Here is a 13,224-nt window from a genome sequence, read left to right as displayed (position 1 = left end):
AGGATGCCTTGAGGGATCATGGCCCCAACAATAGAACGAAAAGCAAACGAGCTTGGCAAATTCCTGTAGGCATATATAGCTACCGTCAAACCGTAAGAAGAGCATGAATTCCTCATGGTTCAAGTTCACAAACAGCAGAGTAACGCAAGAGAAACATGGCACCCACGGCGACAACTTCAGCCTCCGCGACGCCGTCTCCTACCTGTCTCGATATCGCCCCCGGCAAAAATGGATATCTACCTCCAGAGGCATGCGGCTCGCTTCTCTTCTACGAGCCGTCTTTCGGGGCAGCGATTTTGTTCTCTGTTTTATTTGGTCTCACGACATTGGCTCATACGTTTCAGGCTTTTTTGTACAATAAGGTCAGATTAAATAATTCCTCGCACTTGATTCCTACTCACAACTTTACAGCGCTACGCATGGGTAGTCATCATGGGCGCCACGTGGGAGCTCTTAGCGTTTATTTTCCGGGTTATGCAGACTCGTCAGCAGAATAAAGACGTTTGGGGTACTATGTACGAGCTATTCTTTCTTCTTGCACCCATCTGTAAGTATTCCATTCGACTCCTACGAGGGTTGCTAGAGTTTTATCGAAGAAAGTCTCGCTAAGACGGCGCCCAGGGATCAACGCATTCATCTACATGACACTCGGCCGAATGATCTACTACTTCCTACCGCATCAAAGACTCGCAAAGATCTCTGCGCGCCGCTACGGACTCCTCTTCGTCGCATTAGACATCCTCGCATTCCTAGTCCAAGTAGCCGGCGCCTCAATGTCAACCAACGACAGCATGGGGCGCAAGTTCGTCATGCTCGGGCTCCACCTCTACATGGGCGGTATCGGAATGCAAGAGCTCTTTATCCTATGTTTCCTAGCCCTAACCATCAAGCTCCAACGGAAAGTATCCGCGTTAAGATACATGGAGGGTGGGGACGACGAGAAGGCGCCGGTCCGACAAGGTCTATTCCATCCTTCGAGACTGTTCTATGCCATCTATTTTGCTTTGGCTATGATCTCCGTTCGGATCATCTTTCGGCTCTGTCAGTATGCGCGTGGGTATGATGAGACGAATCCGGTTCTGACGACTGAGTCGTATGAGTATGTGTTGGATGCGGCACCGATGTTTTTGGCTCTGCTGGCGCTGAACGTGTTTCATCCGGGGCATATTATTCGGGGACAGAGGTCGGACTTTCCGAGGTTAACTCGTGCCGAGAAGAGAGAGCTCAAGCAGCAGAAGAAGGAAAGGAAAAGGGAGAAGAAGAGGATGGAAAGGGGGTTTGATTTGGAGAACTAATTATTGTAGAGTTTTTCTCATTGAGTCATGTTTTAAAGAACGTTCATGAATAGCCTTCCTGCATCCAGCATCTCTATAACACAGATTATCGGTAGTTTACCATAGAATAATCACAAAATCCCAACAAATACTGAAAGTGAACATTTCAGATTTTTGCTCTTTAATATTATTCGGCTATGAACTAGATACATCCCACTCTATCATCCAAAGAAAGAATGACCAAGTCCACAATCAACGAGTGACACTAGACAAAGAAAAAAGAACGAAATTATGCAGACAAGCTCAGCCTTCCAATCAATGATTCCATCGCCCCGCATTCAAGACTAATTAAACCCTTAAACGCAGAATCAACCATCGCAACACGACCAGCTAGCCACGATGACGTTGATACTCCGATAGAACAATCGATTTCCGAACCCCGAGATCATCAGATCTAGTTGAACGGAGCGGCAGCTGTCTCAGAAGGAGCGGAAGCCTCCTCGCCGGTGCCACCAGCACCGGGGAATCCGGCACTGGGGAAACCAGAGGGCTCAGCGCCACCGGAGGGCTGAGGGAAACCAGAAGGAGCGGGAAAGCCGGAGGGCTGGGGGAATCCCGAGGGCTGGGGCTGGCCGGAAGGCTCGGGGCCACCCTGCTCGAAGCCACCGTCCTGGGGACCACCGGAGGGCTGGGGGAAGCCAGAGCCCTCGGGGGCGCTGGGGAATTCACCGAACTGGCGCTTCTCGTTGAAAGTGCCGGTGGGAGCGGGGGCTTCGCCGTGCTCAGCGCCGGGGAAGCCGGAGGGCTGGGGCTGGCCGGAGGGCTCAGGTCCAGGCTGTCCAGACGGCTCAGGGCCACCGGGGAAACCAGAAGGCTGAGGGAAGCCGGAAGGGAATCCGGAGGGCGCGGGGCCACCTTCCTGGGGACCACCAGAGGGCTCAGGGAAGCCGGAGGCGTCAGGGAAACCGGTGACATCACCGAACTGGCGCTTCACGTTGGCAGTGGCAGTGGGAGCGTCCTCGCCGGCACCGGCGCCAGGGAAGCCGGAGGGGGCGGGCTGGTCAGAGGGCTCAGGTCCCGGCTGTCCGGAAGGCTCAGGCCCACCCTGGGGGGGAGGACCAGAGGGCTCGGGGAATCCAGAGGGCTCGGGAAAGCCAGACGGGAAAGGGAAGCCGGATGGGCCAGGGAATCCGGAGGGGAAACCACCGTGACCGTGGTGGCCGTGGTGACCGTGAGGGCCATCGGTAGGGAAGCCCGAAGGAGCGGTCAGGAAGGTACCAGTGGGAGCAGCACCATCGAATTGACGCTTCTGGATGTCGGAGCCCTCCTGTTCTTGAGGACCGGCGGAGCCGGGGATGCCGGTGGGAGGAGGAGGGAGGCTACCAGTGCCAGTAGGAGGAGGAGGCAGCGAACCAGTCGGAGTGCCAGTAGGGACAGGGCCAGAAGGCTCAGGGAAGAAAGGGAAGTGAGGAAGAGCGGCGGCACAGCCGACCAGCCCAGTGAAAGCGACAGCAGTGAACTTCATGTTGAAACAGAACGTAAGGACAGAATAGAAGTGCTTGTCTTGGTATAAAAAAGAGTGATGAAGAAATGAATGATCGCAGTGATGGTTTGCTGTATGTCTGGGGGCGGCATGGCCCAATTTATAACCCTTTCTGTATGCCCCAAGGGCTACAACCTCCGAACGGAAATAGACTACCGTGTTGCTGGTAGCTACATCGAAGAGCCCAATTCAACAATCGCTATGACCTCCGGAGCCATCAGCGTCCTGGAAGAGGCAATCCAGTAGCAGATCGCATGGCCCACGTCGCTTATGCGAAAAAGCAAGCCTGGTGTGCCGTACGCCACAGCCAAATGAGGATCGAGAGCTCCGAGTCGTGGACACGTCTGGAACCTACGTTAGCCAGGTACAGTGATTCACGTTGAGTGCTCGACAGGGGTGTCCACAAAAAAAAAAAAGCAGCGTGCAGAGTGTAGGGGCTGATCCTTAAACACAACTTGTTTTGTCTTGCGTATGGTATGTGGGCCGTGCAGAATGGCTATTGGACAAGGACCCACGGGGCTGGCGTCAACCAGTGTATCCACAGAATGATGAGACGAGCAGACTCGTGCTTGACTTGGTGTTTTGATGCTTATTATGACGTTTAAATCAGTGTTCAGGATTCTCGGTGGCAAATCTATGACAGCGATTGTCTTACCCAAGCGTGAGTGAAGGACACTGTATGTGTCGAAGCTCCTGGTCTGCCTACTCGGCTGCATCCAGCTTCACTCGAATCCACCTGCCACTGATGTGGTGGGTCCGATAACCCAATTGATAATCTGTATCCAATCATGCTCGCAGTTTAAGTAAAATTCCGCTCTAGAATCCAGGCTCCGGAGTCGTTCACCACGGCGCCTATTAATCCGTGTCCCCCTTGGTGCAAATTGAAGGCGGCACCTAGATAGACGGCAGTCGAAAGAGGGGGGGGGCGGGCATGGGACCGTCCAATTGGTTACGCTTATTGAGCATTGGTCCGGTGAAAAATTTCCCGCAAAAACTACGGGGCCCGGTGTTCAGGGGAGGATTTAGGGCTTTCGGAGACGGGCTGAAGCAGTGGTGCGATATCCTTAAGGTTTAGCGATACATGTCGGCTTTTCCGGCTCCAGGAAAAATCGATGCTGGCTCGATGGCATAATAGGGCATACGACAAATGCCACCAATAATTTTCGTTGCCGAGAGAAGATAAGGTGTCGAAAGGTCGCCTATATGCTTCATATATATAAGGTGCTCTCGGGCAAAAATCTAAAGACAAAGAAAAGTGGCGGGAGAGCACGACGCTACATCCATGACCGGAATGCCACGGCTAAATTTGCTCCGTGCATTGCTCCATGTTAGGTAGACAGGCTAACAAGAATGAAAAACAAGTAGTCGTCCACTAGGTTCACTCGGTCAGAATTCTGTCAACTGGAGCCAAATGAGAGTGCGATGTCGCTCCGTCCATATGAAGTCGTCTCCAGGATCCAATGAATAAGAATAAGGTTTGTTTAAGGCATGTTGGCGTTTGGGGATCTCAGTTGAATGTCTCAGATGATTCTTGCGATCTACAAACGCGTTACTCTATTCAGTCCGCCAAAGGCCGAGCAAGCATAAGGCTTGGGGAAAGGGGCCCATGAATCATGTGTGTGGAATCTGATGTGTCAATGGTCTAGATTAATCGATATCAGTTTCTCCGTAGCGCGCACAATATCCTTCAAACATTGAATTATCCTGCTATATATCCAATCGTCATCATAGAATACTAAAAATAAAAAAAGCACGGGGAAGGGGAAGGAAAGGGGGCAAAAACGACGGACGACAAAGCACCGCAATTGGTACTGAAAGCGCTAACTTAGTCACATTAGATGACCTATCAAGTTGATTTCACGCCAGAAAATGGAGAGGGCACGTCAGCTTCCTAAGGCTGGGGCCAGACGGGTGGTTAGTGTGTTTCATCATTTAAGCCTGTTTTAAGTAGCCGCTACGTCCGCTTAGCGTACCCAAGCCTATTAAGAATAGCAAAGCGTCTGTGCTCCAATTTATGCGGGACAATCTAAGGGAATTAGCTCAAGCCATAGAAAGGATTTGGAGTTGAACTTTTGAGAGATATCTGTTGATGGTCTCGACGGGATGGAGTACTACATCCACTAGAACTACTAGCTGTGAGCTCTCCGAACGCGCAATAATGTTATCATCATCGGTAGTCTCGCGCACATCAGCGATATTAAAAGAACTCTTTCCTCTATGATACAGGAGTTTTGCCTATTTATGCTCCAAATCTCACGAGTTTGGGCGGAATTATAGGATGAACAGGTAAGAAACAAAGTTGTCGGCAAGCCTTGAGACAGGCAGGATTTCTCTGATGAGAAGTTGAAAACTAAACAATTGACATGAATCTTGACAAAGGTTGTCTATTCATGTCCCCCTGACCCTCAAGCGCGCGTATATCAGTAACCATAATACCCCCATATATCTGATTCAACGCGATGAGGCAGACCACATAGTGCTATAATAACTTGCACAGTTTTCTTTTCTGAACGGACATCGCCGATGTAGCCAAGTAGCCATCCCCGATCTTGGCCCCTACGACCACAGCCTGGGACTCGCCGCCTGGGCCTGCCGAAGACACAAGGGACTGTGTTTGCGCGCCGGAGAGAGGTCCCATGATAATTTCGTGCGGTTGGGCGTCACGGATATGGACGGCCTTGCTGGTGTATGACGCTGGGAACGAATGCTTCGTTGCGTCCCCAGGAAGACTGCAGATCGGGTTTAACTCGTCAGTAGACACGAAATTGTCTCCAGCACGCCAAATCAGACCGAATGATTGGTTGAAGAACTTATTGAAGCTGTCCACAGGAGTAAAACTGGGGAAGAAAATCCCCATGATCACCATTCCGCCATTTTTGACGTATTCCCGAATTCTGTCCAGCACGGCTTCATGCTTGCTCTCGGTTAAGCCCTCATCGGTTACAATGATGGCCTTGGGAGTAATTCTGTCCAGATATTTGGTTGCACCACTGACTGATTTTACGCTTCTCAGGTACGATCGGTCGGCGAGATCAAAAATCATGTGCGAGTACATCTAATCATCCGAGCATTCGCGGCCGGTAAGACTCAGGAGAAGGATTTCTGGTGTTTGGGACATTTTTGCGATTCGATCACCGGAGGACGCGTTCTCTCAACGATGCTTGGACAACTATCGATGCCGGTGTTTGTTTTTTTTTGGGCAAAAATTACGCGAGCGCCGTTCACGTGATGAGATCAAAGAAGTATGCCTCAGGCAAATGGGAGTTCCCTGTATGCCTGAGGTGTCAGCTGCAAATTCCTGCTCTAGAGAGGTCGAACGAATATTTTGGAAAGGGGCATAATTGCAGACGACAAAGTCGTGTGAGTTATATACGTAAACCACTTCATTAGGGTATGTGACCGAGCCCGTAGGGTTATAATTGACAGACCGCACTCTCTCGGATGTAGAGTGAGGACGAGGTCCAACAAACAGGATCATGAGCGACTCTAGAGTTTCAAAATAGCTTGTTTCGCCCATCATGGGAAGAATCAAAAGACAAAAAAATGTATAGGACGTACTACCAGTGCGTCTAGCCACTGGAAAAAATGACAACTGTAAATTCCGATACGGGGAATCGAACCCCGAGCTGCCGTGTGAGAGACGGCGATGTTAACCATTACACCATATCGGATCTTGTTGAATAACAAGTTAACTGCTATGTCCCATAAGCCTTAGTCAAAAGTCGACCCTTTTTATTGCACGGTATCTCGTATAACTGCCATAAATCTTCTATCTGCACGACACAATGCAACCACTCTTTTCCCGAGAATCAGTAGAGTATGAAAGTCATTTCCGGAGCTCGAACTACTCGTTTTAGGGTTTAATGGGTCATCGCAATGATCGCCCCACAGCGGTGACTTTGACCGTCGAAACCCCGATCAGAACCCACCTACAATCCGCACTATATACAACCTCCTTCCGTCACGGCGAGTCACGCCCGAACAGCCTTCCAAACACGCAATTTATTCAAGATCACTCATATTAGCAGACATGCTTCCCTCTTCGATGCCCGAATGCCCGGGCCTTCACCTCTTTCGGTCAGAATACATATAACCAAAATCTATTTCAACCCCTCCACGATCCACAAGTCGTACAAAGAAACCAAGTAGATTGGAGTCTTCTCAGATGTACTACACTGTAGGCTGTGTGAAATGGCCTAAAAAAGCCTAAACAATGGTTCATCATGTTGTTGTCGTGCGGACAACGAGCGGCTAGCAACTGCACAAATACCCACTGCACTGCTCTGGGCTGATCCGGGATCGAAGAATCTCTAGGCGAACAAATCAGTTCTCCAGTCGCGACCTGACCCCGTGGGCGCCCCAACATGACCCGATACATGAACCCTGCACGCTCTACCTTGTAGTAAATTTTCAGTTTGGGATACTGGCTATTCCCGAAGAACCGTAAATGTGCAGATAGCCATAACAAGGCATAGACATGCTGTAATAGATGGATTATCAGGTCATGCACAGGAGTTGATTGACCGCGTCGTGGACATCGGCACGTACCAAGGAAGAGATTAAGATAGTAATACCCGACCGCTTGAGTCAAAGCAGCTGAAATCAGTGGCCCAACAAACATAGCCAGTTTCCATGTAATATTGGACAAGGAGAATGAGCGTGAGTACCCGCCGTAAGGACCAAATATGCCCGGGTATTCTGAGCCGAGCTCATTTGCTCCCCCTAAAGCGCACGATACGTGAGTAATCAAGCAGATGGTACTAGATGATGAAGTCGTTCTACTCACTGAATACCTCCACAGCCCCTAGTCCCAGTGGCAGGACTCTGCATATCCCAATGCCAACCAACGCGATGACATAGATAATTTGACCAGTTTTGCCAGTCCCAGCCCATGCATATCCATCATCACCCGGAACTCCGAGAAGCCACATGAACGGAGCTAGGAGTAAATATCCGGTAGTGACGGGATATTGCATGCCGATTCTATCCTTCATCCACCCTGCGGGCACAACGAGGATGAAAGAAGGTATCTGAAGAAGTAAGAACAATAGGCCCGCTTGAAGTGACTCCCAGTGAAAGATGGCTTTGATATGAATGGGGAGGGTAGTTTCGAAGCTCGCTATGAGCATGGCAAACAATGCATCAGCAATCAGTGCCATGCTGACTCGCTTTTTACGAAGCATCATCCAATAAACGTTATGTCTGACGGGCTGATTCCCTATCGAATCGTTGGGTACAGACCCCCAGCGTTGCTGGTCGGCCAGAGATTGGTATGATGGCCTTAGGGTGGGCGAGGTCGGAGGAAGAAGCGGACTTCTATCGTAGAAATGCCCTGAGAATGGGCTACCGGGTCTGGCGATGTCTGACTCCTCCTCGCCATGTGACTCTTGACTCCTTGGACGCTTTTCATGATAATATGGTTTAATGATCAATGACTGGAGAATGATGCCTAGGATTGAAACCACAAATGTGCTGGCCCATGTTGTCGAGTAAGAGGCAAATTGGTACAGCGAGCCTGACACAGCCGGTCCGCACAGTAATCCGGCAGTGATGAACAAGATCGAAAAACCCATAGCCTTGGCAAGATTATTAGGCCCGACGGTGTCAGCTATGATGGCCATTCCCACGTTCCATATCAGCGAACCGGCGATTGTTTGGACGAGTCGGCCGATGAAGAGTCCTGTGACTAAACCGCAATGCTATTAGCTAGGCTGATAAATTATGCGTATCGTCTACCCACGTGAATTGACCCAAGCTGTGATTATCGTTCCAATGCCATTCAGGATCCAAGAAAACACCATAAACAGGTTTTTCTTGGGCGAGTGGTCCGCTACCCAAGCCGTGATGGGCGCAATGACAATAGATACCAAAGCATTCAAAGCGAGAACCACAGATGTGAGAAACTGTGTTTTTGAATGGGGTTGATGTAGTCGATCTTCAAGCATGGTTGGCAAGATTGGTATGATGAAGCTGAAAAGAAAGGTGTCTATACAAATCTGTTAGAGCACCCTCGGCCTCCATGAGACAACGTTCTTCTCACCAGAGAACAAAGCCAAAGATGTCACAAGAACAATGAAGAGTCTGGAGGATCGCCATCTCTGTCCATATTGACTACCCAACTTGACACCATCATGAATCATTCTGTAGTATCCTGAATGTGCCGCTTATTGAAAATCAGAATCCAGTGTTTTCAAAAGTTCACGACAATGTAGTGAAGAAGAAACAACAACAACTCATAGACTCGTTCACTATTGTGAGAAAAAGAGATTACTAAGCATACATCAGCATTTGGAATAGACAAATTGAGGCGTTTCAAGGTGGACTACAAGCAATCCATCGCTCTCATAATTCAAATTCTGTCTTTCAATTTGGGCTTTGCGATGTAGACTTAGTAGGACGTCCATTGATGCAAGCAGCACTGAATTGGCTTGAATGGGAGGAGGCACAAATATCGTTCCAATACCTGTAAGCAAGTATGGTCAGCTGGCCTCCACATATTACCAAGGTGTGTCAGCTTATTCAGCTTTCGTTCTGAATTGAAGCTAACACGAAGGGACTGGCTACACAACATTCGATAAAGTTTGAGAGCTGTGTAAGGTGGCGTCAACTCCGCTTGCTTGCTCTGATAAGAGACTCTCGGAAGACGTCATGGTGAAAGGAATGGTTGTATCATACAGATATGAAGAGCTGAATGGTTCTTGCATAGTATGTGTAGATGTTGTCATCGTGCAAGGATTGCAGCAAACTAACATACAACTACCAGAAGTTCATGCATGACCGAGACACGGTTGAAAGTAAAAGGTGAAATATTTTCAGACTGTCCCTGTCAGCAAATAGTGCTCTTTTTCGGCCCAGCCGCTTGCGCCGTAAGAGCTACTGCTCCGGCCTATCAATATGCACCAAGATGACGTGTTTGTACCTTGAGGAGCAAGCCTCCTCGGCCGCAGTTGAGACGTATGCCTAGGATACAATTGGTGAAAGAGTGAGATGATTGGCAACCATAGCCACGTGCTCTGAATGATTTGGAAACTAGCCGCGCTATATGCTGTTTATGGCACATGAACAGAAAAATGCTTATTGGTCCTGAATAAATTTACTATCTAGACAGTTCCGTCAGGTCGGTCGCTCAAACGATCTTCCTACAAAAGCAAAAAGCTTCATCCTCCACCACAAAAGGATAAAAATGCAAAAAGAACAATTGGGTCATGCCGAAGCAGCTGTAATCCATTCGGGACAGTATCTCGCGACGACTGATGATGTTGATGGGCAAAGTAATAGCTCTGGGGCTAGTGTTGCAAGCGCCTGTCGCGTATTTTCAGTCGAGAAGGTCGGCATGTCTTGCTGCATTTCCCACCTGCTCATCTCCTTCCACACCCTCTCCACTAGCATGGGCATCAGAGACAGGAGAGGGCAATCAGGGACATTGGCCAGATTCTCTAGCCATTGAGAGTATTGCACCCCAACCAGTCGGCGTTCGCCACCCAGCTGGTTAATCGCCTCGAATATTAGAGGAAGGTCCATAGCGGAATCGCGATCTGGGTGCACCAGGTTAAATGCATGACCGGCATAACCGGAATGAGATGATAGACGAAGAAGAGCGGAAACAACAAAGTCGACCGGTACCAAATCCTTGCGGTGCCGAGGGAGCAAGGGATAACAACCTGACCGGATACTGCTAGTCATCAAGCGGCTGATAAAATCCTCTAAATTCATGACTCCAGTCTCACTATGACCTAGCACATAACCCAGACGATAGACTGTAATGGGAAAACCCCTGTCCACTGCATCCCAGATGATACTCTCGGCCACAAATTGACTCTGGGCGTACCCAGTATCGTATCGCACCGCGGCGGCATGAGATGCGGGCCTCTCAATCTCAGGAATTTCAGTACTTCCTGTAATCATTCCGGTTGGTCCATAGGCACTGATAGTGGAGGTATAATGAAGTGGCTTCAGTCGCCCAGAATTCGCAAATTCAATCATGTTCACCGTTCCAAAAGTATTCGCCGCGCGATGGGTGGAATATGGCTGGACGAAATTGACATGAGCCCCGAGGTGGAAGACCACACTGGACCACATAGAAAGCCATTCATACCCCTTCTCGTCAAGGCCAAGTTTGGGCAAGGCAAAGTCACCCGGCACAGGTATAATTTTAGCCTCCTTGTCCGGACTGAGGACTAATTTATAGCGCTGGAGCATATTGCGAATGCGAGAAAGAGCAGTATGAGGGCCTGGGGCTCTCACAAGGCATGCCACCTTCTGAACATTTGGCAGTGCAAGGATCTCCACGAGAAAGAATGCACCAATAAAGCCGGTTGCGCCTGTTAGGAAAACCCTCCCCTCTTCCTGGCTGGTCCAATCTGGATACGAGGTCCCCGTAGGTTCGAGTCCTTGGCCTAGGTTACAGTCGTCGAGCCAAGGCGTAGCTTCGGATAGACTCTCATGTTGTGACGACACGCCATTTCTTGCTTGGGTTATCAGATCCGACATCTCCTGTAGCGTGGGGTTGTCAAATAACGCGGCCACGGGGATTAACAACCCCAGGGACTGTTTGATCCTCGATGCCAGAAGGACTGCTTGCAATGAAGTACCGCCTAATGAGAAGAAGTTGTCACTCCCACTAAAACAGTTGGACGAACATCCGAGAAGCTCTCGCCACCAATATTTGAGGTATTCCTCTGCACCATGGTCTCCGTTTGTTTGGATATCACTCGAGCCGTTTCTTAGTGGCTGAAGATGCCGAACATAATCGTTGATTAATCGTTTTCGATCGACTTTACCACTTGATGTGAGCGGAATTGTCTCGGTAATTTGTAAACGAGGAACCATCAACTGAGGCCCCAGAGCAGTGTAAGCTGCCCGGATCATGTCAGCCGTGACATCAGGGGTTATAGGGACCACGTATGCAACCAAGATTGAGCCTCCCGCGGGCTCCTCTAGCATAACCCTCAGCGCAACTGCAGACGAGAGTAGCTGTGTCTCCAGAAGACTTTCCTCGATCGATTCCAGGTCGACTCGCTGACCACGAATTTTCACTTCATGGTCCCGACGTCCAAGGTAGTAAAGATCGCCCGTATCTGTTTCTCGCACAAGGTCCCCCGTGCGATAGAACCGCGTCTCCTTACTCTGACCATTTCGAAGCAGATGCGGCGCATGAACGAAAACCTGCGATGTTTTTTCCGGCTGTCGATAATAGCCAGGCGATACTCCTTTCCCGCCGACCAGAAGCTCACCGATAGACCCACACGGAACGGGCTGAAGATTTTTATCCACTACCCAAGTGTCGTAATTCTGCAATGCCTTTCCGATTGGTATATGACCGCTGTCAACATCATTTTGATGGATCTCATGGTAAGTCGTGAATATTGTTGTTTCGGTCGGTCCATAAACATTCAGGAGACGTCGAGGCGGGCCATTCTCGAAGATTGTTCGGATAGTATGCACATTTATTGCCTCACCACCAGTGAGAAGCGTGTCCACATAGGAATATATGTCGGGACAAATATGTGCGATAGTAGCGAGTAGTGACGTTGTTTGCCACATCACGTCAATGCGGTCACTCTTCAGTCGCCGCTCAAAGATCAAAGGATCCAGAATCTCGTGCCGTTCAAAAACAACACAAGTGCCTCCAACCAAGAGCACTGACCAAATCTCCCACAGCGAGACATCAAATCCCACATTGCATACATGACCAACTCGAGAGCCTCTTCTAACAGGTGCGAAGTGATTGAAAACAAGGTTGATCAGGCTGTCGGCCAAAACCTGGACACCTTTTGGGCGTCCGGTCGATCCCGAGGTATACATCATATGAGAACGACATTCCCTCCCATTATTCGATACATCCATCGGCAGGCCGATGTCATTCATAGGTATAGCAGCATGATCAACAATGACATGGTGCAGAGTCGGCAGTCGCCCCTGGTTTGTTGGGTCCGTCAACGCAATTGAGCAACCTGTCAGAAATTTCAGAAGATGTTCGTCGGGCAAGTCAACATCCAGAGGAACACAGGTGCATCCTGCGTATACAACAGCAATTTGGGAGATAATATGGTTTATTCCCCTGTTGGCCAAGATGACGATTGGCTCCTCCTTTCGGACCTCGTGCTTCCGAAGCTGAACAGCCAGAATGGACGCTTTTTTGTGTACCTCGGTAAACGTGACACGATAGACACCATGCTCAATAGCGACATCATTCCCAAAACGTTTGAACTGTTGCTGGAGAAACTGTGCTAGTCCAACACCTAGCCGGCTATCGCGAGACATCTTTAGAAACTTGACACGACGTCGATGACCAATTTGACTGTGAAACCACCAGTGTTGCCCTTCAATTGCGATTAAATACTAAGCAGCTTGGGATCTTGCGCTCAGTTCCCTCTCATCAGGATCATCGCAGGATGTTAAGGTAAC

At 49.5% G+C, this 13,224-nt stretch overlaps 4 protein-coding genes and 1 non-coding gene across 5 annotated transcripts; 1 reads left to right on the top strand and 4 right to left on the bottom strand.

Moving 5' to 3' along the window:
* Positions 1-432: 432 nt before the first annotated feature.
* LDX57_010468 (RTA1 domain-containing protein) lies at positions 433-1,295 on the top strand (the record flags this gene model as incomplete). The annotated part of the gene is made up of 2 exons (XM_046092218.1): positions 433-547; positions 622-1,295. 2 exons carry the CDS (start codon positions 433-435, stop codon positions 1,293-1,295), a joined length of 789 nt encoding a protein of 262 aa, XP_045948196.1.
* Positions 1,296-1,728: 433 nt separating this feature from the next.
* On the bottom strand, positions 1,729-2,799 carry LDX57_010467 (uncharacterized protein; the record flags this gene model as incomplete). Its single annotated transcript, XM_046092217.1, has 1 exon — positions 1,729-2,799. The coding sequence occupies one exon, from the start codon at positions 2,797-2,799 to the stop codon at positions 1,729-1,731; it is 1,071 nt and encodes a 356-aa protein (XP_045948195.1).
* Positions 2,800-5,220: 2,421 nt separating this feature from the next.
* LDX57_010466 (uncharacterized protein) lies at positions 5,221-6,323 on the bottom strand. Its single transcript, XM_046092216.1, has 2 exons — positions 6,223-6,323; positions 5,221-6,085 (listed from the first exon to the last, which is right to left on the bottom strand). The coding sequence occupies exon 2, from the start codon at positions 5,870-5,872 to the stop codon at positions 5,297-5,299; it is 576 nt and encodes a 191-aa protein (XP_045948194.1). The 5' UTR covers positions 5,873-6,085; positions 6,223-6,323; the 3' UTR covers positions 5,221-5,296.
* A 93-nt stretch (positions 6,324-6,416) lies between these two features.
* On the bottom strand, positions 6,417-6,488 carry LDX57_010465. Its single transcript has one exon. It is a non-coding gene; the product is annotated as a tRNA-Glu (tRNA).
* A 3,532-nt stretch (positions 6,489-10,020) lies between these two features.
* Positions 10,021-13,080, bottom strand: LDX57_010464 (non-ribosomal peptide synthetase; the record flags this gene model as incomplete). Its single annotated transcript, XM_046092215.1, has 1 exon — positions 10,021-13,080. The coding sequence occupies one exon, from the start codon at positions 13,078-13,080 to the stop codon at positions 10,021-10,023; it is 3,060 nt and encodes a 1,019-aa protein (XP_045948193.1).
* Positions 13,081-13,224: the final 144 nt, after the last annotated feature.

This window comes from Aspergillus melleus (genome assembly GCF_016097325.1).
Source record: "Aspergillus melleus strain CBS 546.65 chromosome Unknown contig6, whole genome shotgun sequence".
Classification (NCBI taxonomy): Eukaryota; Fungi; Ascomycota; class Eurotiomycetes; order Eurotiales; family Aspergillaceae; genus Aspergillus; species Aspergillus melleus.
The sequence above is the reverse complement of the archived record's forward strand: the minus strand, read 5'-3'. Positions and strand labels throughout refer to the sequence as shown.